Source organism: Gracilinanus agilis, chromosome 4 (assembly GCF_016433145.1).
Source record: "Gracilinanus agilis isolate LMUSP501 chromosome 4, AgileGrace, whole genome shotgun sequence".
In the NCBI taxonomy this organism is placed as follows: domain Eukaryota; kingdom Metazoa; phylum Chordata; class Mammalia; order Didelphimorphia; family Didelphidae; genus Gracilinanus; species Gracilinanus agilis.
The window spans coordinates 123493208-123520139 of NC_058133.1; the positions used below are offsets into that span (position 1 = coordinate 123493208).

A 26932-nucleotide genomic window follows, 5' to 3' on the forward strand; every position below is an offset into this window, starting at 1 on the left:
CTCTCTCTCTCTCTCTCTCTCTCTCTCTCTCTCTCTCTCTCTTTCTCTCTCATTTTCCCTACCTTCACTCTTTCTATCTGTAAATAAACTACCATAAAAATTATCCTGACTTGGTTCTTTAATTTGAAATTATGAAAATTGATTCCTGGCAACCAAAACTCTTAAATATCCAGTTCAACCATAATTTTTACCTCTTACATCCTCAATACTTCATGATTGGACTATTAGCCCGACTCAAGTCTCTGTCTGCTCTAATCTATCCTCCAATCAGCTATCAAATTGATTTTCCCAAAGGAAAATATGATCACATCCCTACCTATTCAGTAAACTCCAGCAGTTTCCCATCACCCCCATGATCAAATAAAAAAATCCTTTGATTGACTTCCAAAATAGCCTATTGTAACTTGGCCCTCTCCCTACCTTTTCTATCTTCTTATACCTTACTTCTTCCTACATGCTCAGCAATCCATTGACACTGAGACTCTTTGCCAATTCTGAGTTTTTTTACAGTCTGTTCCCCATGTCTGGAACACCAGCTTCTACCTCCTAGCTACTCTGACTTCTAAGTCTCAGCTAAAACATCACCTTTTGCAAGAGACTTTTTCCCATCTTCCCTAATATCAGTGCCTTCCCTCTGAGATTACTCCTCATTCTATCCTATATTTATCTTATTTTTACAAGGTTGTCTTCTCCCTGTTAGATTGCAATCTCATTGAGATTATGGTCTATTTTTTTTGCCTGTCTTTGTGTCCCAACACTTAGCACATTGACTGGTACATGGTGTGCATAAAGAATTCCAGCTTACTGATAGAAGTTCTTTGAGTATATTAATAGGTCAGATGGTAGTGACATGGTTTCAAGGAAAACAAGGCAAATGAGAAAAATGGGCTCAAAGGATCTTAGGACGCAGTGGCAAGGCAAATGGTATGGGTAATGGTCCTCTAATAGTACCATAGTTAACTCCTCCAAGTATTATACATATCCAAGTCTACTGCTGGGATGGGGAGGGAAGTAAAGCCTAAAGGAACTGGCTTACCACCATTAGGAAGCCTTAAGGTCCTAGTGAGACGAGTGTTCCAGGCTCCCTCTTAAAGAGATGATGATGAAGGTAGAGGGTTTGAGGAGGGAAGGGTCCAAACAGAAGAGGACAATGGCAAGAATAATGGAGTACAGGGGCTCCCAGTGAGGACTCTTTCCACTTGACATGCTCTATTTATCTTTCAAATATCTTCAAACCCGACTCCTTCATATTTCCAATTTTATTATATATCATTCTCTTTCATATAGACTATAGTTCACCAATACTGGCCTATGTGTTCTTCATTCACTGTGCTCTATCTGTCCTTGCTGGTGCTTTTGTACTGACTTTCTCCCTTGTCTGGAATCCTCTCTTCACCTCTATCTCCTAGAATCCCTACCTTCTTACCAGACTCAGCTCATACATCTCTTTCAGTAGGAGACCTATGTCCCCTAGGTGCTTTAGCAGATGCATCTTCCATATTACACCCATTTAAATGCATGCTCTCTCTCCCATTCAAATGCCCTATATGTTGAGACCCAGGATCCTGGAAGGTTGAAACTTCAATTGGTTGGTACTTCCTCTATACTTTGGTTGGTAAAATATATCCCCCTGCAATCAGGCACTATACATTCTAGTGACACTGGAATAAAAGCTATCCCCTGAAGTCAACATTCATTTGCCCCCCTCTGCATTTATTCTCTTTCCTTATCTCTGGATCGGTTCAGCTGTCACTTCAGGGGTACAGTCCTTAACATAGTCCAAACACATAGTAAGAGGGGCAGCTGGGTAGCTCAGTGGAGTGAGAGTCAGGCCTAGAGACAGGAGGTCCTAGGTTCAAACCTGGCCTCAGCCACTTCCCAGCTGTGTCCCTGGGCAAGTCACTTGACCCCCATAGCCTACCCTTACCAATCTTCCACCTATGAGACAATACACCGAAGTACAAGGGTTTAAAAAAAAACACATAGTAAGTGCTTAATAAATGTTTGTTGTTGACTTTTATGGAGTTGTCCCTAATTCCTAAGTTGAAAGTTCTCATTCTCTTTCTGTGCTTGTCTCCCATTCTGTGTCCATTTCTGTGTGTGTCTGTCTCTTTCTCTGACAATCTATATCTATCTCTCTGCCTGGCTGTTTTTCTGTGGACTCCTCTCTCTCTCTCTCTCTCTCTCTCTCTCTCTCTCTCTCTCTCTCTCTCTCTCTCTCTCTCTCTCTCTCTCTGTCTCTCTCTCTCTCTCTGACTGTCTCTGTGTTATCTCTGAGTCTTCTTTAAGTCATCTCGAAAATTAATCTAGTCTGTGTGTGTAGCTATTTCACTGTGTCTATCATCTATCTCTCAGTGGTGTGTGTGTGTGTGTGTCTTTGTATCTCTGCATCCCATCACCTACCTTTTGAGATTATCTTATTTTTCCTTATGTACATATATGTTCCAGCCTTCCAATAAAAAGCAAACTCTTTGAGGTCAAGGACTCTGATTTTTGCTTTTATACCCCAACTAATATGTATCATAGCACTTTATATTATTAAATACTTAATAAATGTTTGTGGAATTCAGTTGAACTGAGTTTAAAATTAAACAATTTCTTTTATTTGCAAAGGTTTTCTCATGCATCAAATAAGCCAGGTTTACTGACTCCCATCTAATGATTATTCTCTGACTCAGTTCCTATATAAAATTAAAGTCATTAGTCTAGACAAAAGGAACTATAGACCTTGGGGAACTTCCAGATATTATAAAATCTCTTCCTTTAATCCCTTTAAAATGCATTAACGTTGGATCATACAAGGAGTAGGAAAGCCTAGTAAAGATACAGTCATAGCTCACCATTATTTCAGAGTTTAACATCATTCTATTGGAATTTAGATGACTTTGATAGCCTATAGCCTTATTTTGAAAAAAGGAACTAATTGGAGTGCTTATCAAAGATGAATGATTTCATCACAGGGCAGAAAGAGGATAAAGTCCTTAGTCTTGAGGCACACAATGTATTGCCATGATAGTAGCTACCCTGGGGCTAGTTTTATCGAAGAAAAGGAAGATACAAAAACAAATTTTCAATTAACTCATAGTAACTAAATATGTTTATTATTACAACTGAAAATAAAATATTTTTGAAGCATAAATATTTTATGAAAACTAAAGATCAGGGTAAGAGGCATTCAAACCTAGCAAATGAGAAATAACCCCAGCTAATCCTTGATTACTCATATTCTTTGGTCTGTGAGGGAATATACTAAGAATGTGTTGGCACAGCTCAGATTATTGAATAGTAGGAAGGTTTATTGTATGAAATGTTTTAAGCTAGCTCTGTTACTTATAATACTAACAATAATGCATACTGAGAGTTTGATTGTAGTTAATTCATAAGAGCTGTGATTAATGTTATAAAAGGGTCACAAATCAGAGCCAGAGAATAAAAGAGAAACTATTCATGGATACTAATAAATTGCTCTGTGAAGGCTTGGCCACCCTTGCAGGTAATGATGTCACAAAATGATGAAAGAATCGTTAAGGAGCCAGCAAAGTGGCACTGCTTGGCTAATGTACTGATCATTGCATCACACTTGGCCAGGAGCCTCTTAAAGGCAACAGAGATGAAAGGAAGGCAAGAATGCCCAAGACTGCATGCCCCACCTCACATTCTCTTCTTTGAGGCTAAACTTTCAAATAGTGAAACTAACCATGCTTAGTCTTATATATCAGCATGAAAAGTACCTTGTGAAGGGCAATGCCAATTTATAAACAAGCATTCCATCTAAAATACAATGTGGTTTGTTTCTCAAAAACTTATTTTTTCTGTCTTTAAGTATAAGAAAAAGAGAAAACATTCTAAAGAAATGGGGAGGTATGGGAAAGATAGAGATAAAGAGAGATTAAAAATAATAGCAATAGATAACAAATAGTCCTTATTCTGCCCCAGGGTGACTTACAATCATTACCTCATTGGATCCTGAAAGGTAAGTGCCATTATTAGCTCCATTTTATAGATGATGAAAATGAGGCAAACAGAGGTTTAGTGGCTTACCCAATAACATCCAGCTAGTAAAGTGTCTGAGGTCAAATTTGAACTCAAGTCTTCTTACTCCAGGCCTGATGCTCCATCACTATGCTGTCTAGCTGCCTAGAGGCATATGGATATAGAAACGAAGGAGAAACAGGAAAAGAGATGAAATGAAGAAAGAGAGGGAGAAAGAGTGGAAAGATGATTGGACCAAGGGGGAGGATAATAGGTGGGGAAGGGGAGAGGACAAGAGAGAGAATCCTAGAGAAAGAAAATGATATAAAAGGGAAAATCTAATGCTTTGAAATAGTTTAAATACATTCAATGTTATGAAGTACTAAAATAAACTTTTAACTCCCTTCCCTACTAAATGGCCATAGCAAACCATTTAGGATCTCTTTATCTATTTAAGACTTTCCTAAAATGGATCCAGGAAATATCTCAGCTATTTATTCAATTATTCTTACTTCTTTACTATAATCATTCTAAACCAAGAAATTTATCAAAAACTATTAAAGATTATGGCTTATTAATGAGATAATGTTTGTCTTACATTCCCCGCAATTTGGAGACATGTGCAAAGCAAAGTATTTAAAATGCCAAAAGAAAAAGAATCAGTTGCAGTTTCTTGTCCTATGAATCATTTATTGCCCATTGTCTTTAGGATAACTATGTGGTATAATGGATAGAGCACTGAGCTTAGAATCAGAAAGACAACTTCATGAGTTCAAATCCAGCCTCAGACACTTTTAGTACCTTTGTAACCCGGTGTAAATCATTTAACTCTATTTGCCCCGGTTTCCCTATCTGAAAAGTGAACTGGTGATAGAAATGGCAAACCAATATCTTTGCCAAGAAAATCCCAAATGGGATCACAGAATCAGACATGTTTGAAACAACTGAACAGTAGAATACTGCAAAAACATTTAACATTGAGGAGAGTCACTGAGATTCGCAAAAGTAATAATTAATTAAAATATGAGTGGGAAAGAGTTGTGGTTTCTCCTAGAACTAGAACTAGGTTTGGAAATTCTTTAGATTTTGGGCTTTGGGGGAAGGGTAGTAGGTAGAAGAGAGCTGGATGGAAAGAGTAGAAAGAGTGAAGGTTGATTTGAATTGTTCTGACTAAACCCAGGGTGATTTAATTCACTATTCTGACTATTAGTCAAGGTATAGTCTACTAGACCATAATGTTCTATAACTTTCTGAAGGTAAATAAGGTGTTTAAAAAGAATGTACTCCCAGAATAAAGATAATGACACATATATTCTGCTGAGTTCTACTCTTTTTTTTCCCCCCTTCATTCATTTTCACTTCCGCTGAAAACACTTTCTCTTACAAAGAGCAATTGCCAAGAACTGGCATATTCTCAAGGCTTACGTTTTCAACTGTTTGCCAAATGGCTGTAATATAATTCACAAAAGCCCTGTTTATTGAGTAATATTATTAATGGTTAGCAGAATACTGTGAAATTGAAGACATTCTTTTTGGATTATTTCCAGGTCTTTAAAAAGAACCACTAGTTCCAATAGGAAATGGATGGTTTATCTTAAAGCTTATTATTTTTAAAAGTGAAATAACACAGAATGCATTTAACTAGATGCAGTTAAACTTGTTCTTCTCCTGGTCAAGTGTCCTTACCCATGATAGGCCCCAAAATGCCTAGTGCTAGGTAATGAGTCTATATGGTCGACCAAAAACAAATGGATAAATGATTATAATTATTAAGGTCATAGTTCACACTAATATTTTTTTAAATAGCAAATGAATACAAGGATGAACTGTGATTCTTTTCAGTCACAGAATTCTCACTGTGGGAATTTCTTCCACCAATGCAGGTTACAACAAAGCTAAGAATTTACTAGAGAACTGACTAAGATATAGAGGTTAAATTAGCTATATGACAGTAAGGGTCAGAGGTGAGATCTGAACACAGGACATTCTGTATCCAATCCCAGAATTCTAAGCCCCACACTAGTCAGTCAATAAATATTTATTAAATGTTTTCAAAGTTCCAGACATTGTATTAAATTTGGGGATACAAAAAAAGACACGTACATTGTCTCTGCCTCATAGAGTTCAAACATATTAAAAATGAAATTAAGGAGATAGCTAGATAACTCAGTGGATTGAAAGCCAGTCTAGTGATGGGAGGTCCTGGGTTCATATTTGGTCCCAGACATTTCCTAGCTCTGTAATCCTGAGCAAGACACTAAAGCCCCATTGTTTAACCCTTATTTCTCTTCTGCTTTGGAATAAATTTTACAATATTGATTCTAAGACAAAAGATAAAGATTTTTAAAAAAAGAAATATATATACATATATATAAGATATGTACAGAATCCATGGAAGGTGGTTTCATAAGGCAGATATTAGAAACTAATGAGATAAAAAAACAAGGGGAAAAGTTCTTATGGAAGAGGGGATTTGAGCTGTCTTAAAGAAAGCTAAGAGAAAAGAAAGATTTCCACCTACAAAGAACTGCCACTGGAAAGTCATATAGTCCCACTTTCCAAGGAAGGAATGTAATCTTTACAGGATAAATAGGCTGCCACTAATTCAAGATTATGGTTTATCTACCTCCCTAACATATCCCTAATTTATCTTCTCTTTACTCACAACCATCTAAGGCTTTCATTACCCACCCCTCAGCAGCACTATATTATAATGGCTTCCTGACTGAGGTTCTGGTTTCCAGTCTTCTCATTTGAACTCATCCTCTGCATAGTCAACAAAATAATCTTCCTAAAGCACATCTTACCATGTCACTCTACTGCTTTAAGTATCTTCAGTGGTCCCCTATTGCATCCAGGATAAAATACAAACTCTCCAATTTAACATTTAAAGCTTTTTAAAATCTAACACCAACCTTCCATCTTGGTGATTCCATATTGCTCCCTTTCCTATACTTTCTATTCCTATCAAGCGAGACTATTTGCTATTCACTATATTTCAACTTCCATCTTTCAGAACTTTGCCTTTAAACACCCTTTCCTCATTTCAAGAATGTATGCTCTCATCACATCTTAGAATTCCTAATTTCCTTAAAGGCTACTTTTAAGGGAAGCCTATCCTGATCTCCTTAATTTTCAGTATACTACGGGCAGCTAGGTAGCTTAGTGAATAGAAAACCAGGACTAGAGTCGAGAAGACCTGGGTTCAAATTTGGCATCAGACATTTCCTAGTTGTGTGACGTTGAGCAAGTCACTTAACTTGAATCGCCTGGCCCTTACCTCTCTTATGCCTTGAAAGTGATCCTTAGTATAGATTTTACAAGAAAAGGTAAGAATATTTTTTACATTATCAGTGTACTCCCCTTCTTCAAATTATCATAAGTATATCTTTGATCACTTAGAGAGGAAGAGTACACTCACTAATCTATGTGTATAATCTAAGATCATAATCCCCTTCACCCTCAAGAAAGAGGAAAGCCCCATGAGGGCAAGACTTACTTTTTACATTATGTATATAACAGTGGTTCCCAAAATTTTTGGCCTACCGCCCACTTTCCAGAAAAAAATATTACTTAGCCCCCTGGAAATTATTTTTTTTTAATTTTAATAGCAATTAATAGGAAAGATAAATGTACCTGTGGCCATCACCGCACCCTGGATCGCTGCAGCACCCAAAGGGCCCACTTTGGGAATCACTGGTATATAGCTTCATATCCTAGTAGTAGACCTTGCAGATAGTAGGCACTTAATAAATATTTTTGGACTAGATCTCATGAATTAAAAGAGCACTTTCTTAATGTTTTCTTATATGAAACAAAACAGTGAACTACATCTCTTTTCTTTTTTTTTTAATTTCTTTTATCTTATGAAATGAGTAGAGCAGAGTCTTCTATTAAAGACCTCTTCTAATGTTCCCTTATGGTGTAAAGCTAACTTTTGGCTTCCCAAAGTTATTCCCCAATTGATATCTAAACAAATGATAGTATAGGAATTTAATAGAATACTATTATGGTATGAAAAGAGACAAAAGGAATAATTTGAGAGAAACCTGCAAAGATCTACATGAAGGGATGCAGAGTGAAGCAAGCAGAACCAAGAGAAAAGTTTATGCCATCAAAATAACACAAATGAACAACTTTGGGATATATAAAAACTCTGATCAATACAATGTTAGAATTCTTAAAAGAAGATGAAGAAGGCTGCCACCAACCTCCTGATGAAGAAATTATAGACTATATTATGCAGAATAAGAGACATTTCTGGACATGGCCAACATGGGAATTTGTTTTTTCTTCACTATACAAATTTGTTACAAAAATTTTGTTTTTTCTCTTTCCCCTGGAGCAGTATGGTGGGAAGATAGAAGGCAAGGAAAATTAATTCTTATTAATTGATAAATTAATTTTTAACTGAAAAATCTCTAAGTTCCAAGTTTCTATAATTTTTAAAAAGTCTGAGTGCCAGACCAGTACTGTATAGACATTCAATGACCAGACTACCTAAGTCCAGAAAGTCTCATTACTAGGAAAGTTGGTAAAAAGCAAATTAGGAAGATAACAAATATTATTATCAATAAGTTCACAAGCATTTGTTATTTTCTAAATTCTTTGTTGTTTGATTGTCACAGTAATATCCAGCTCTTCATAATTCTATTTGGAGTTTTCTTGGCTAAGATTCTAGAGAGGCTTGACATTTCCTTCTCCAGCTCATTTTCAGATGAGGAAACTGAGGCAAACAAGAGTTAAGTGATTTGCACAGGGTCACACAGCTAGTAAGTGTCTGAAGCCAGATTTGAATTCAAGAAGATGAGTCTTCCTTACTCCAGGGCCAGCACTCTATCCACGGAGCCATTTAGCTGCTTGAGCTAAATACTAAGAGGGCCAATCCCTGCTGGCAAGAAGCTTGCAATATAATTGGGAAGATAAGAGAGAAATGTAGTAACTTAGATATGTGACTAGAGATTACTCTTTCTATTATTCCTTCACTACAATGGAGACAAAAGTGTGTGTGTGAGAGAGAAAAGGAGAAGGGAGGGATAGAGCAAGAGGGGAAGAGAGACACAGAGAGAAAGAGAGGAAAAAGGAGAGGAAAGGGGAGAGAGAGACAGAGACAGAGACAGAGACAGAGACAGACAGAGACAGACAGAGACAGACAGAGACAGAGAGACAGAGACAGAGACAGAGACAGAGACAGAGAGAGGTGCAGAGAGGCTTGGAGTCAGGAAGACCTGAGTTCAAATCTAGTCTCAGACACTTACTAGCTGTGTGATATGGGCAAGTCACTTAATTTCTACCTGAAAAATAGCATCCCCTAGAGATGGAAATGGCCAACCACTCCAGTATCCTTGCCTAGAAAACTCCATGGATAACTATGGTCCATGGGGTCATGAAGAATCAGACATGACTGAACAACAACTCTAAAGAATATTATACCAGAATTATCAGGACAGGCAGTTGTCCATCCCATTTATATCTAAGTATAGTACCTATAGAAATGTAGTTTTCAGGGGGCAGCTGGGTAGCTCAGTGGATTGAGAGCCAGGCCTAGAGACGGGAGGTCCTAGGTTCAAGTCCGGCCTCAGACACTTCCCAGCTGGGTGACCCTGGGCAAGTCACTTGACCCCCATTGCCTACCCTTACTGCTCTTCTGCCTTGGAGCCAAATCACAGTATTGATTCGAAGATGGAAGGTAAGGGTTAAAAAGGGAAAAAAAGAAATGTAGTTTTCACAGAGAGTATTTACATACACATACACACATTCACTGATCACAATCTTTTATTGTTCAAGTTTGTCCTATTCCTGGCACTTGTAACACATAGAACTATTTGAGAATTAAGTAATGGTCATTATTAATATCTTGTTTAAAAAGTTACCCCAGTTCTGTTTGTCATGGATAGTATTGTCTTGACTGTTAGTTTTATTCTCAGCCAAAAACTAGCCTCCATTGCTTAAAGGTAAATAAAATACAGAGCCTTATTGATATTATATGCCATGTAAATGTAGCAGAAAGTTGTAGATGTAACATACAGGATTGTTACATTTTTTTAAATAATATTAATATAATGTTCATGTATTTAATTTGTGGTCTTCTCTAACTCCCAGATCACATTCTGTTCTAGTTGTATCTAGTCAGTCATTCCTGTAATGCTTTAATTTGTGATCTTTGTCTCAGTTAAGTTAAGCATGCTGAATTTCTCCATATGTAAGAAATACTTCTACTGTTAAATTATTTTTTTTCCAACTTATCAATTTTTATTTCCCTTTCTTTTTTAGTAGGCAGCTAGGTGGCGCAGTGGATAGAGGGCCAGAACTAGAGTCAGGAAGGCTCATCTTCTGAGATAAAGTCTGGACTCCTCTTTCTATTTACTAATTGTGTATCCCTGGGCAAGTCATTTAACCCTGTTGGCCACAGTTTCCTAATCTTTAAAATGCGCTAGAGAAGGAAATAGCAAACCATTTCAAAATCTTGGCCAAGAAAACCCCAAATGGATCACAAACAGTCAGACACAACTGAAAACGATTTAACTTCAACATAATTGTCAATTGAGTCTCCATAATTTTTGAAAAAACATATTAAAATTACATTTAAATTTTAAATAATTAACAAGAGCAAAATTGTCTTAAAAAACAACTTTTGCCTTAATAAAATGATTTATGGTTCTCTGCATACTTATAATCTCTTGTTTCTTAGTAAAGACATTTTTTAAAAAACAAGAACTATGACCATCTTTTGTTTAATTCTAATAATATAATTATATACATAATTATACATAATTATTTATATACATATATAATTATAATTCTTATAATAAGGTCATACATAATTGAGCACAAAGGTTAACAGTCTTTAAAAAAAAGATTACAATGAGGCAGAAAACAAAAAAAGAAATTCATTCAGGTTTTAGTTGCAGTGGCACCTGGTTTGAATTCATTAAAACAATAAAATTTTTAACATAGCAAATAAATTTACAGATGATCCCTTTCTCTCTTGATAACTTATTTTTCCCTCTATAAGACATATGAAATCAAGGTAATAAAAAATATAAATGGTTTTGAGATTTTTAAATATTTTATGAAAAAAGTTTTATCTAACATTAATATACCAATTATTTTCATTCATCCTTAGATACAAAAGAAAATATGTTGAATTTCTATTAGAAATGAACTAAAGCGTAAAGATCATTCTGTTAACAAGAAAGAGAACTCACATTTTGTCCTTCAGTGTAGCTTTCCTGAGAGCAGAAGCATCGATAAGGTTTGCTAATCATGTCGCAATCATTGGCATGACCATGACAATTACATCTGTGAATAGAAATATTAGATGACTACCTATAAAAATCAACACTACTTTCAGTCTAATTCAGGCCCTATGTACCCACATGGTGAAATGAAAGAATGCCATGCAAAAAGAAACTTCCAAATTGCATTTATTACAATTATTCAATATTTGTTAAGTGCACGAATTACCCACTTTACTTTGAATGGGAATACAGAAAACATAGGGTCAAGTGAGGGAATTTTTATTCAGTTATTTAGTTGATCAAGTTCAAAATTTTGGGGGTTTATAATATACATACATACATATGTTTATATATAATATGCACATATACCTGGATTTCTTTTGGCTGTGTGAAGAATTCTCACTCCCTCCATCAATGTAAGTAACCACTTAATAGTTAAATCCTAGGCAGCTACCTGAGGCATATAATAGCTTAGTAACTTGACCAGAATTTCCCCAATTGGAAAAGGTCAAAGACTAGCTTTTAATTCAATTATTTCTGACTCCAAGCCCAGCTTCTAGAAATCTAGTCTATGATGCTTCCTGCCCCTCTTTTTCTTTTCCTCCTCTCCTTTCATCTTCCTTATTACTCTCTTATTCTTCCTTTCCTCTTCCTTTAAAGATTAGGTATAGATGAAATGTCTAGATACAGAAATTATATATATATATATATATATATATATATATGTTAAACTTAGGGGATAGTATAAGGGGGTGGGGTCAAACAAATCAATAAATCATTCACCAGATTCCAATGAAATATTGAGGGAAATGTTTTAAGCCTAATACCTTTATCAGGGGAGAACATCTCTGTTGGCTCAATCGCTAAATCACACCACCACACTTAAAATAACCATCTTAACCACTTGAGAATACTTCTATCAAAATCATTCAATTGAATTATACTACATATTAGAAGTTCCCACCCTTACATGTATATACATATATATATGTGTGTATATATATATATATATTTGTTTGTGTTTAAATGTGTGTATTCATTAGATATTAAATTCAGCAATAACATTTGTTCACATTTATACTATTTACCCTATGCATCTTTAGATACTCTTCTATTGTTAAATTTGCATGTTATTTATATGGCAAAAGTATTCCTTTTATAATATTTTATTATTAATATGTGCAGTAAAGGTGCGATCCAAAGGTTATATTGTTTTTGCCTGATATCTCTTCCTTTCCAAAAAAACAAAAAGTGCAAAGTAAACAAAAAAAAATACCTCCACACCAAGATTTTTGCTATGGTTCTATTTTATTTGGTAGAGTAATTTGAAGTGCTATCATCCTTAATTATACTGAGAAAGTTATAAACCACTCAAGGATCATCAGATTGTCCTTCTAGAGCAGTGATTCCCAAAGTGGGTGCTACCTCCCCCTGGTGGGTGCTGCAGCGATCCAGGAGAGTGGTAATGGCCACAGGTGTATTTATCTTTCCTATTAATTGCTATTAAAATTTTTTAAAAAATTAATTTCCAGGGGGCTAAGTAACATTTTTTCTGGAAAGGGAGTGGTAGACCAAAAAAGTTTGGGAACCACTGCTCTCGAGTAAAGCCTGGGATATCAAGGATGTATGGACATTAGGAAGCCACAACTCATACATAAGCTGACTTCTGCTGCAATTATTCCCCTCTACTGGTGCTAGAGCCTCTTCTAGGTTTATTGCTGTTGCTTCTTTTCCTTCTGATTATCTGAGAATTTGGACAATCACATAATCTTCTATAAATATACAAATTTCCAAGCCCTAAGTCCAGGGAAATAGCTGTCTCTATCATTTGAGAGAATATAGAGGAAAATCATGCCTCAGGGTGTTTCCGGCAGATAGTAAATGGAGTTCTCTGTCCTGGCTGTGCCCACTGAATGAACTTGAAAGGAGGCTGACACTGGCATTTTGTAGAGAATATGTAGCTATAGATAGATAGATAGATAGATAGATAGATAGATAGATAGATAGATAGATAGATAGATAGATTCATTTAACAAAGGAGAAAGAAGGCCAAAGAGAAGGTTTAATTTTCCCTCAGTCACCAAATGAGTTAGTGACTCCTTCTGGAGTAGGGACTAGAACTCAAATGTTCTGTCTCCAAGTGCAGGGCTCAATTCAGTGTCTCATGCAAGTGACCTCAAGATTGAGGTGCTGTGGAAGAAGTTCTCAGTTGCTAATGATTTCCAGCTGACTGGCAACTTTTCTTAAGGGTTCCTTCTACTTTTACAATAAAGTATTGATTCTTGGGGCAGCTGGAGATTCAGTGGAGTCAGTCCTGGAGATCAGAGGTGATGGATTAAAATCTAGCCTCAGATATTCCCTGGCTGTGGGACCCTGGGCAAGTCATTGAACTCCAATTGCCTAACCCTAGTATCAATTCTAAAATGTAAAGTAAGAGTGTTTTAATAACAATAAATTATCGATCCTTTTTTTAAAATCTACAACCATATTTGATTTGATATGACAAAAATAAGAGGTTGGGTAAATCACTCCCAAATGGAATCTATTGGTGCCAAATTGACTGACACCAGATCAGAACTTATGAAGACTGACTCCTTAGATGTTGATCATATCAGAGCAAGTCAGAATTGAAAATAAGACACAAAATATCCTTATTATGGGAAACAGTCTCAAATTTTCAGATAGAACTTTGGCTTTGGGTGTCTGGCAGTTAATAGGGTTTCAGTATATGAAAGGAAATTGAGTAGAAGATGAAGGAGGAGAAGCATTCAAGCAGAAATACCTTAGGAATAGGAGGAGGAGGAGGAGGAGGAGGAGGAGGAGGAGGAGGAGGAGGAGGAGGAGGAGGAGGAGGAGGAGGAGGAGAGAAAGAAGAAAAAATGAGAGAAAAGTAGGTAGAAAAGTAGGTGGGATGAAGTTAAAGCCAAACAAGATGTAAATTTAGGTCATGAGGAGGAAGGTGAAGGAAATGGATGAATCAAGAAAAGAGAATTAGTTTTGGCAAAATAATATATTACTAAAACAAAAGAAATAAAATTAGATATATTTTTCAAACTTCTGGCAGTTGAAGATAGTGAGAGCTCCAGAGTTCAAGACATGCCACAACAAATTTTCATAATAGTGTTCCCAGATTGCTTCCGGAGCAGCTAGGTGTTATATGGTTAGAGCACTAATCTAGGGATCAGGAAGACTCATCTTCATGAGTTTAAATATGGTCTCAGACACTTACTAGCTGTGTGACCCTGAGCAATTCACTTAACCTTGTTTGTCTCAGGTTACTCATCTGTAAAAATAACTGAAGAAGGAAATGGCAAATGAGTCCAGTATCTTCACCAAGAAAACCCAGTTGGTTTCCTGAAGAATCAAATAAGACTGAAAGTGAACAAAGAGAGTTTCTAGCAAAATGACTATCTAGGGATGAAGTTAATGAGACTTCAGCCAACTAAAATCCATGACTTAACTACAATCTAATCCTAATTATTTCTATGTAGCCTGAACACAAACTTTCATTGAAATTATAGTTCATAATCATAATCACAAGCTAATATGAATAGTTTCAATGAATATTACCTCCCACTGATGGTAATTTCATCCACTCCATAGTATCTGTGCCTGAAGTTAACAGAAGACTCAGTTGTATAATACTGACCAAAGAGATGAATCCTTATTTGTGTGGCTTTTACAAATTCTTGGAGAGAAGGAGTCTTGTAGAAATTATTATATCCAGGTCGATGATTTGGTTCAGGTGTCAAGATACTAAATGTCACATTACCACGAGAGTAAGGGGTGAAACTGTAGATGAAAGAAATGAAAAAAATACTGGAAAGCCCTTTCCTGCTTTGCACAAAATAAAGTAGTTAACCTGGGGGGGGGGGGGGGAAGTTGTTATATAACATCAAGAAAAGCTTAAATTCTTTGCATTTGAAAATGACACATATTCTAAATATTTCAAATTCAAACCAAATAATAAAAAAATAACATTTTCTCTGAATCATGATTTTAACTTCAAAAGGAAAATGATATTTTCTTTCACATTTCTCTTTTTTTTTTTTTAACAATTAGTAATTTTGTTTGTTTATTTTGGTGGCCAAATAAACGGTATCTATATATTAAGCATTACATTTTAACAAAGGTTTTGTAATCCCTGAATTACTTTACACTCACTTTATAGCAACTTTCCATGTTTAAATCAGGCCTTCCAGTCGTGGTTTGTGTACTTAATCTGAAAATTCAGATATTATGACTTATATCCTATTCCAAAGGCTCATCATGTAACCGAGATGATGATAGATCTTTAAAGGTTATAGTGTAAAACACCTTAATTCTGACAAATTCTTTGAAGCTGAAGAAGTTTCAAATTTTGACACTGTGTACTTGTCATCTAAGAACAAGACAACTAAATTCTATGAGGCTCATCCCCAGAAATTTGACCACAACCACTATAAAAACCAGCTAATAAAGTGTGGAGGAGTCGTGACCTACATCAGTGAAAGGATTGCCCTTCTCGCACCCTAGAAATATATTTCTTGTAAGTATGATAAAAACCTTATCGAAAGTGTAAAAATTATGACCAAATGTTCAGATGTTGGGCTATAAAGTGCTAAATCATGTTAATGATAGAAGATATACAAATCTCCTTTGGAGAAGTCAGCTATATAATATAACACAATTTGTTGACAGATAATATTTGCTTGAGATCTTGCTTTACAAAGGAGGAATGGACTAGGTCTTAATGGAGTCCATAGCTCCTATAACATATATAAGCAGTTCCCAAAACATAATTTATAGAACTCTGGTGTTTCAAATAATGTGGGGGTTTGGTAAGAAAATTTCCTTGTTATCAAGTTTCCCCTATGAAATATTAAATATGACACTATGTGCTTCAACACATTCATATCAAGTGGATGGCAATTTTATCTAAGTAGATACCACATATAAAGAAGTCTTCTATTTTAAATGGTCTTAATTTCTTTTATTTTGTAATGAAATTTCCAAAATCCTTTTCTACTCTAGAGATGTTCAATACTCCCAAGCTTCCTAGATGATGATTTATTCATTTCTTCATGTCCCAAAATATTACGTGACCAAATTAGTTTAAGAGATATTCACTTAAATCATTTGTAGTTCTATTCTAAAATCTGTTCCTCGGCACCAACTAATAACAATAACAACATTTATATGGTGATTACTATTTTGCCAGACACTGTGCCAATTGCTTTATAATTATTACCTCATTTTTATCTCCAACATCCCTAAGAAGTAGGTGCTACTATTATCCCCACTTTAAAAATGAAGAAACTAAGGCAAACATAAATTAAGTGACTGGCCTAGGGTCACACAGTAAGTGTCTGAAGTTGCATTCATTTGAATTCAGGTCTTTCTGACTCCAGGTCTGGCACTCTATCCACTATACTACCTACCTTTCTCAATAAGAAATAAACATATAATAAAAATAAACCAATGATGTGTTTCTTTTATTTTTTTTTCATACTTAGGAAGCTGAAGACAGTTGACAGAGTCAGGATTTTCCAATTGGTTATTGTTTTCCATTCCAAAATCGCTGCAGTTTCTAGCAAAATATTGCCAGTCCTCCCAATCTAAGTGGTCCATCTTTTTCCTCTGAATTTGGATTCCTGTTGGCTGTGGACTAAAGAACTGAAGGACAATGTAAAAAACCTGTAAATGAAAAGCACATTAAACATTATAAATGAAATTTCTAGGTATGGCTCATTAGTATAAATCTACCATTACATTCATCCATTACATCTCATTTTAGTCAGTGATATCAAATATTATGATCTAACAAGTCTATCAGTTGTGTGTGGTCCCCATCTTTGATCAATCAATAAACATTTACCAGGTATTGTACTAAAGTCTTCAAAGAGAAGGGACTTTATGGTAATCCAGGGGGAAACCCACTACCATATAATGCAACCAAAGAATACTAACAAAGCAAAGGACCCTAATATAGTCCAATTCCCTCTAAATAAGGAAAACTGAGGGCCAAAAAATATCCAATAAAACAAATGAACTTAGTGGAAAAGCTGGGAAGTGAACTCAGGTCTCTTAATCGCAAATCCAATGTGCTTCTATTAAATTAAGTACAAATTCCGTATAAGTTTATCTGCCAGGTATTTTTAAGTGTTCTTTTGAAACAAGCACACCATTGAATTCATCCACTGGAACCTCAAGCTAAACCAAAGTCCCTTTAGCATTTCACAAATATTCAGGTCTGACTCTATCACTAACTTGCTGGGTAACCTTGGTAAAGTCACTCTAATCAAGTCACTATGCGCCTCAATTTCCTAATATGTAAAATGAAAAGCCACCTGCTCTAGAGACCAGTAGAGTTGTTAAAAGAAGTGATGAAGATGCATACTAGAAATGTTTTGTAAGTATTACAATGCATTCATGGTTTCCATTTCCCACAATCCTTCTTCATTGAGATGTGTTCTCAGAAGCCAGTGTAGAAGTCAAAAATAAGTTGACATTACCTGGAACACACTCTGGGTAAGTAAGTTATGCAATGTAAAAAGGCAAGAGCAGTACATGTGAGTCTAACATAGATTGTAGGTACATAAATAGTAGAATTATGCATTGCAGAGTCATTGGTGACAGGGATGTGAGTAGGAATGGATATAGAATATAGAATAAAGAGAAATCCATATTGCAAAAGCAAGTGGGCATCAACCTGTCCATGACAACAAGATTCTGGTGTTCTCTCAGAAATATAATGATGACTATGAGAGCTCTGGCAAGAGATTTCAATTTTTCTTCAGCTTCATGGAGTCAGTACTCTCTAACAACAATAATAGTGATAATAGCTAGCATTTCTATAACTCTTTAAGGTTTACAAAGCCCTTGAGAAATATTTCATTTCATTCTTACAATTCTGGAAACCTGTAAGAATCCCAACTTTACAGATGATGAAACTGAGACAGGCAGCAACTAAGAGACTTGTCAAGGATCACATAGCTAAATAAGTGCCTGAGCCTGGATTTGAACTCAGGCTTTCCTGACTGCAGGGGCAATAATATATCTAATGGAACCCACTAGTGGCCACACCAATGCTACTTGCAACATGGTAAAGAGAAATCTAAGTTACTGGAGACATGAATTTGATCTCAATGTATCCCCATTAAACTTTGCTGAAGATACTGAGGAATTGAACCTTATATTAACTAGCCCTCCTCTGAAGGCACAGAAAGGGACAATCATTATGTATAGTTACATAGAGTGTTTACTTCCTACTCAATTTAATTCATTGCTATTTACTTTGACATTCTGTTACAATGGACTGCTTCTTTGTCTTTGAATTCATGTTATTTGGCACAGTCTGACATAGTATGCAATTGGTATGGTCTCAAATTCTAATTCTCAATACTATACAAGTACTCTGACCTTGGTTGTAGCTGAGAAAGAGTGCTACATAAGGTTAAAACTTTCTATAAATATCAAGTATTCTTTTTATAATATAGGTTTTGAATATAAACCATTCCTAAAAATAAATCCATTATTCCCCTACAGAGCCTTTTAATTCACAAGTTTCATTTCCTATAGATTTTTCATGAATAAAATCCTCATTTGGCTAATACAATTCCCAGATGCTACTGATACAAGGAAAAAAGTTTATCTAATTACCTGGTACTGTCCATTTTCCAAATCTATTGTAATCGCCACTCCATTTTCAAGCTCAGTCGTGTTTTTAAAGACATGCGAAATCCACGAAGTCCCAATATCATTATCATTGATGTAAGAGAGAGGGTGAGCTTCAGAATTCAGCCTCAAAACTCTATCATTGGTTGTGTCATCTGCATCATTAGGGAGGCAGTACCGCTGCACCAAAGGATGGACTCTCGGGTGGCTGACAGGGCAACGGCACTCTGTCTGGGTGTGCAAATAGAATAATCCTCCAGAGAAAATTTCCAGGATGTCTCTACAGAGACCATGATAAAGATAGTCAGTCAAGGGCATGACAAAACAGTTCAACAAAGAATAGAACTTCAAAAATCAGGTATAAAGTAGGCTACTTTTCCTATAATAATGGAATTTCTAAGTATCTGTTTAAATTCAATAATTTGCCACATATAAAAAGAAAGAAAAAATGGCTCTGGAGAATATAGGAAGTGTAACAGGATAGTATTCAAAACTAGTTAAACAAGTGATGGCAAAGAGTGGCAATTAACTAACTAATGGCAACTGAGCTGGAAATCACCAGAGGTATTCTCAAATATGGTTTCTTTAGCCCTGTTCCACTCAACATTGTTATCAAATTTTATCAGTGAGACAGCATATCATGAGAATCAGAGCATGTGGTAATCAGGAGAAATCTGGGTTCAAATCCTTTCTTTGATATATATACATTTTTAATGAAGTCAGTAGTGAGTTGATTATAAAAATGTACAAATGATGCAAAACTGGATGAACAGGGGAATTACCAGCCTTTGCCTCCCTGAAAAAGAAGGTGACATTACCAATGTACTCTGCTTTTATCAAGCCTCATGAGAAATATGTCTGAGATCAGTTCTTAGGAAGGAAATTGACAAATAGGAGAGGGTCCAGATGAGAACAACCACAATGATAAAGAGCTTTGAGATTATTTCAAGTAAGAATCATTTGAATGAACTGGGTTTGGGTAAAAAGAAAAAGAGAAAACTTGAGGGTGACATAATGTTTACATTGATGTATTTGCAGGAATGAAATATGGGCAAGAAATGACTTCTCCTGCTCGGTAGCAGAGGGCACCCCTGGAAGCAATAGGAAATTTCAAAGGGGCAGATTTTAGGGTTGATGTCATGGAAAACTCTCTCCCATTGAAAGCCTTTAAGAAGGAGGTTGGATCACCACTTAGAGGGTTTCCCTTCCCATTCCCAAATTTTGTAATTCCATTATATATATTTTATTTAACCTTCTCAACAACAACCCTGTGAGCTAGATACTATTGTTATCCCATTTTATGGATGAGTAAACTGAAACTAAATTTAAATGACTTGCACAGAATCACATAACTAGTATGTGTCTGAGGCCAGATTTGAACTCCATTCTCTCTGATTCCAGGTCATTTCTATCCATTGCCCCCAACTAGTTGCCTAAGTAATAGAATCAGGATCGAAAAAAGCACAAGATAGAAAAAGGAAATAAGAATAAATTTGTTAGAAATAAATGTGCTGAGGGCAACTTGATGGCTCAGTGGGTTGAGTTAGGCTTAGAGATGAGTTCCTGGGTTCAAATCTGGCCTCAGATATTTCCTAGTTCTGTGACCCTGGACAGGTCACTTAATCTCCATTGCCTGGCCCTTACCACTCTTCTGCCTTGGAACCAATACTTAGTAGTGATTCTAAGATGGAAGGTAAGGGTTTAAAAGGAGAAAAAAAAAGATAAAAAAAAGACAGATTTTAGCCCTGCATAATACAAATACCCTTACCAGAGCTGTCCTACAGTAGAGTAAGCAGCCTCAAAGTGAGTAACCCACCACTAAAGATCTTTATGTAAAACCTTGTTAATCAATTATCTAGAGGTTGTAGATGGCATTCATACTCAGACCTGCTTTAGACTAAGTGACCTCTGACAGCCCTGACAATTTTGTGATTCTATTATTTATTCTAAAGAGATAAGCATGTGAGATTAAGATTTCAGAAAGAAATCTTTTCACTGGCAATACTATATCATATCTTTCTATTTCCATAGTTTAATTTGTATATTAAATATTCATCCAAACAAACTGGGCAAAGGAATTTTGAGTGTCAAATGAGAGTTATAGTATATACCATACATTCAACATAAAACATTTTCATTCAAGTCATTTTTTTAAACCCTTACCTTCCGTCTTGGAGTCAATACTGTGTATTGGCTCCAAGGATGAAGAGTGGTAAGGGTAGGCAATGGGGGTCAAGTGACTTGCCCAGTGTCACACGGCTGGGAAGTGTCTGAGGCCAGATTTGAACCTAGGACTTCCCGTCTCTAAGCCTGGATCTCAATCCACTGAGCTACCTAGCTGCCCCGATTCAAGTCATTTTAATAAAAATGTTGACAGAATAAGACCAAGGACAGAGCCTTGAAAAATACCACCAGAGACAAATTCCCAATTAACATAGGTATTCTGTCTATATTTTTCTATCTTATGTATAAGGATATTACAAGATACTTTGTCAAATGCTTGATGACATTCAGAGATTTTACTTCTATGTCACTCTGATAAACTAGTTTTCATATGACTTTTTAAAAAAAGAAGAAGAAATTAGGTTACCAGTCTGTTGTAATGCCTCTCCAGGCTACATTCAAGATTTCTAACATGCCCCAGCTCTTCATTAAGCCTAATTCCAACCTTAGAAATTATGCACTGGAAGTATCCTCCATCCCTACAACCTCTCCTTTTCAAAATTGGATGGCTCCTTCTGTGCAAGAAAAGTACTCAAGCTAACCATGTCTCATTCTTCTGCATGATATACTCCAGATTTTCTCTACCATCCTGCCACTACCTCCCCTCCCCCAACCCAGGCATCTTCATCATCTCTCCCTCCAACTCCACCCCAACCTTTTCAGAATCCTTTTATGTGCTATCTTCTTCTACTGGAATGTAAGCTCTTATGTTTGCTTCAGCGGCACATATACTAGAAAATAAGCCCCTTGAGAGCAGGGTCTATCTTACTGCTTGTATTTGCATTCCAGATGTTTAGTATAGTGTCGAGTACATAAATTCTTGCTGATTTCTGACTGATTATTCTTTGCTGGAGCTAAATGATTATTTCTTTCATTTCTAAGTGCACAGAAGTGATCCACTTAAAAATCCATTCTAGAATTTTTGATGTAATCACTATGATTATGGGCATGGTAAGGTGGTATAATGGGTAGAAGGATGGACCAGAGGTCCATCTGTAAAATGGGCATGATAACAGCATCTACCTTCCAGTGTTGTCATGGAGATCAAATGAGAGAGCATATGTTAAAACTCTTTGCAAACCTTATAAAACACTATATAAGTACCAGGCATTGTTATATCTTTTTTCACTCTAAAAAAAAAAAAACTAAGACAAATTTTCCTATTTCTAATTTTCAAGATTATTTTTCTTTCATGATTCCTCAAAGATTAATTGTTGTCATGTGAAAATATCACACAATAACCTGAGACACTGTCTTGTCCCATTAGAGGTCCATATGAATCTGAAGCAGAATAAGTACACACCACAGCCAGAGGTTAAGATTGGAGCAGATGCATGTAGTATAGAGAGTCATATTGTTAGTCAGAGTGAGAAAAAAGCAGGGTCTTGGGAGTTAATTAGATTCAAAAAGTGCAGATAAGTCCATTTAGGTCCCCTATTTTGCCTCATGCCAGCATTTATGCCATGAAGATGACCATATTCTCACTACCCCTAAACCAGCACAGCTTCTAAAGATTTTGGTTGCTACAACTGCCAATTGTCTAGACACTTATTTAGAGAAACTAGACGTTATCTTCTCACCTAATGAGGATGATCTCAAGTAGGACTCAGACAAATGAGGTATTTTCTCAAGGTGACACAGTCACTAAGAACTACCCCAAAACTCAAACTCAAGTCTCTGGGTAATCTCATTGCTCTTTTCACCATACAATATCACCTTTCAAACACATTCTCTGACAAGGGAATCCATTCACAGGAAAAGAACATTAAGAAAATACAAACTGGTCCACCTTCAGACCTTCTGCAGCAGACACCAGTCATAGTTATTAATCTGATCATGAGCAGCTATAATTAAACATCAGCATACTGTGACCATTTCTATTCATTTAGAGTAATTGTTGTGGCAATATTAATTTGGTAAGAGTTCTTTCATTCTATTGATATAGTTTATTCATAGTGCCAGCACTACAAAAATACATGATGGAGAATTTCTATATCAGGTACAGATAGGGTCACTGGATCACAGGAGGAACAGTGACAAATAAGTAACCTTTCATCCCCCCTAATTTCTGAATGACTTTTCATATATGCCTGAAAGGAGCTACGGCCAGGGCCACATGCCAATGTCTCTGCCTGTGATTCATCACTGCAGATCTTGGCACCCTGAGTTGCTCTCCTGGCCCTATATTCCACATATATTGCCAGAAAAGAAAGTGGAAAAAATACCAAGCAAGTAAATTTATTTTTTTTTTCATCAAGGGCTCACATACCTGTCCTAAATAAGAATTAACCATCATATGGTTAGGGAGTCCTCAACCCAATCTGATTTCCAATTTTCTAACATTAGTTAATTATATTAACCAAATATTATAAGAAGAGAGAAAGAGGATAAATGCCTTCTCCTATATGCCCTAAAAAAAAAAGAACTGGACATGGCAGGTAGTTTTTCCATTCAGTGATCAATTTTAATAAATCACCTCATTTCCTCTAAATTGCATCAATAGGTTTGACTCAATATCAAAGGGGACCAAAAGAGACCATATAGTTCATTACTTTCTTTCAAGAGATAATTTCATCTGGCTAATACCAAAAGGATCACTATAGAACATATTGAGAAATAAAGGCAAAGGTTTTGTGGAGTAATTTTTCAGTCATATCCAACTCTGTGATGCCATTTGGGGGTCTTTTTGGCAGATATACTGAAGTGGTTTACCATTTGAGACAAAAAGGAATAAATGACTTGCCTAGGGTCACACGCCTAGGGTCTGAGTTTGGATTTGAAATAAACAAGATAAAGTCTGGGCACTCCTTTTGAAATATGTTCTGGTGCCGCACTATATTTAAGCAGCCCTTGATTATATTCAGTAACGGATGACTTCTGCCTTACCAGCTCCCTAGTAGTAGACTGTAAGTTTCTTGAGGGTAGGGCCTTCTAGTCTTTGTATTCCCAGAACTTAACAAAGGGATTGTTAGTGCATTTGTGGTCAATAAAAGCTGGCTAAAATCAACTGAAGCCAAAATATGATCAAATAGAATGGAATTGAAATAACCCTTCTTCAGATGGCTCCCAAACTTGGAAAGGTGTCTCCAACACAGATAATTTTTACTTGAATTACCAGGAATCTTCAATTGTTCAATATTTCACTTTAACAATCCAAATTCCTACTGGAACAATATGAATTCATTTCATCTTGTATAAGAGTCAACAGAATTAATAAGATCTACTCATCAAACATATATTACTTTATCTTAGAAACATCAAACAAAAAGAAATCTTGAAAGGGCAGCCAGGATAGCCAGGTTCCTAAACTATACTTGTGCAGAAGAAAATCCATCTTGTTTTTTTACATTACCTTTAAAATTATTTTTATTCAACCTCATAAATTGTTCTTTTAGCTAGCTTAATTTTTTATTATTATTATTTACTTAGTAGAAATAATAAATGCAATTTAGTTCAATTTAATAGATACTTTTTAATCACCTATTATGTACAAGGGACTGTTAAGTATTGAAGGGGAGAGAGGGAACAAGCATTTATTAAGTACCTGCTATGTGACAGGCATTATGCTAAACACTTTATAGTATGAGGGAGATATCACTAGACAAAGTCCTGATGACAAATATTTATCAATTTAGTTCACCAGGATGAAGAGGAAGGAAAGAAAGGAAATAAACCTTTTTTAAGCAGCTAGTATGTGACAGGCATTATTCTAAGTGCCTTACAAATATTATTTCATTTGATCCTCACAATAACCATAAGAGGTAGTGAGTGCTATTATTATCTTCATTTCACAACTAAGTAAATTAAGGAAGACAGTCGAGTGACTGGGTTAAGTGGCTTGCCCCAAGGTTTTCAGTCATTTTTCAGTTGTGTCTGATTCTGTGACCCTATTTGGAATTTTCTTGACAAAGCTATTGCAGCAGTTGGACATTTCCTTCTCCAGCTCATTTTACAGATGAAAAAACTGAGGCAAATAGTGTTAAGTGACTTGCCCATGGTCACACAAAGTGTCTGATGCCAGAATTGAACTCAGGTCTTCCTGAATTCAGACCCAGCATTCTCTCCCTGGTGCCACATAGGTGCCTAGGCTGAGGATGAAAGGACAAAAATGAAACCCTCTCTGCCCTCAAGTAATTTATACTCTACTAGGGGGTTATCAATTATTTAATAACTTTGATACAACTCAGTCTTCTTTTCTCTAAGTGAAATAAGCCTTTAGTCTCTCCTTCTAGATCCAACCGTCTTAAATATTCTTATTTCACATTCCTAATAAGGAGAACAATGTACTCAATGAAATGACTCTAAAAGGGAAATCTGGCAACTTCATAAAAAAGCATTAGAGGTTATTTCCCACAGACTATTCAAAGAACATTTGAATAGAGACTATGCCAAGCAGTAAAATATAGCTTGTTTCTAACTTGGGTTTTCCTAGAGAAAGTCCTTTGTCAAGTATTTGATCAATTACATATTTTAAAGCATTACCCAGAGGAGTAAGGTGGGGGAACAGTCACAGACTACAGCCCAAAGCAAACACAGTAAACATTAATTATGTGATGTTTGCAAGATACTGTAAAGATGAAAAATGCTATAATTTTCACTCTATTCTTATTTAAGTGAATTCAGCATTTATTCACACCTTCCTGGAGCTTTACAAGACTGTACCTGTTTACCTGTTTGGAAGTGCCACTTGGTATAATCGAAAATCTTGCATTCTTCCAATAAATTGCTCAGAACCTGCAGAAATACATATATTACAGATTATTTCATTCTAGCATAGCAAGAAGGGGGTGGGTCAAATTGAAATATATTTAGAGAGATAGTAATGAATCATAGTCATTATATATCTTCCATTTCACTGTGTCCTGATTCTTATAGACCAAAACATTCTAATATCTATCATTGAATGGTCTAATCTGGGACTTCCTTGCAAAGATATTAATGAGCACTTCTATAAATAATAAAGTTTTTTAAAACCCTTAACTTCTGCTTATTGGCTTTGGCTCATAGGTGGAAGAGTGATAAGGGTGGGCAATGGGGGTCAAGTGACTTGCCTAGGGTCACACAGCTGGGAAGTGTCTGAGGCCAGATTTGAACCTAGGACCTCCCGTCTCTAGGACTGGCTCTCAATCCACTGAGCTATCCAGTTGCCCCCTAAATAATAAAGTTTTAAAGTCCCCTTGCTAAGCTATTTACTGATATATGACAGTTATTGGATTTAAAACTAGGAGGATTCTTGGATATTATCCTTTGACAGTTGAAAAAGTAAGGAAATTACTCACCTAAGTTCACTCAAAATGTGACATGGTCTATGTCCAAAGATACTCATGAAGGCAAACAAGGAATAACAACAACAACAAAAAAAAAACAACTTTGAAAAACTGTTAGTCTTCATTTTTATTTCATTCATTCTCTACTCTAAGAGCATTTGTTATTTCCAAAAATTTTTCGGCCCAATTCAATTGATCTAGGTGAGTCCCTGTGAAATTATTTAAAAGAGTAGTTGGGATAGACCAACAAGTGATAGTGATTATAGTTCAATAGCCTGCAATATCCATAGCTAAAACTCCTGCTACAATTTCAAGAGTATTAATTTTAGGAGTTGTATGGGAAACGGTCAGATATCAGTCTAACTCGTGTAAAATTGGAACAAAACGAAAAGAACTGGGAATTCCTGAGGAGGCCAAAACAAGGCAGGCAAAGGCCCTCACTTTAGGAGAAGAGGAAAAACTATAGAATGGGAAGAGAAAGAAAGGTTGGAGGAGTAGGGAAGGAGAAGAGAGGAGAGGAGAGGAGAGGAGAGGAGAGGAGAGGAGAGGAGAAGAGAGGAGAGGAGAGGAAAA

General features: G+C 36.0%; 1 protein-coding gene across 1 annotated transcript in view; it reads right to left on the minus strand.

The window, feature by feature from the left end:
• USH2A (usherin) overlaps nucleotides 1-26932 on the minus strand; it is a 1059501-nt gene that overhangs the window by 951032 nt on the left and 81537 nt on the right. Inside the window, exons 4-8 of the mRNA XM_044674959.1 lie at nucleotides 25763-25826; nucleotides 18855-19149; nucleotides 16705-16889; nucleotides 14784-15005; nucleotides 11181-11274 (exon numbers count right to left, since the gene is read on the minus strand). Of these exons, the coding sequence (XP_044530894.1) occupies nucleotides 11181-11274; nucleotides 14784-15005; nucleotides 16705-16889; nucleotides 18855-19149; nucleotides 25763-25826 (860 nt within the window). The remainder of the gene's footprint in view (nucleotides 1-11180; nucleotides 11275-14783; nucleotides 15006-16704; nucleotides 16890-18854; nucleotides 19150-25762; nucleotides 25827-26932) is intronic.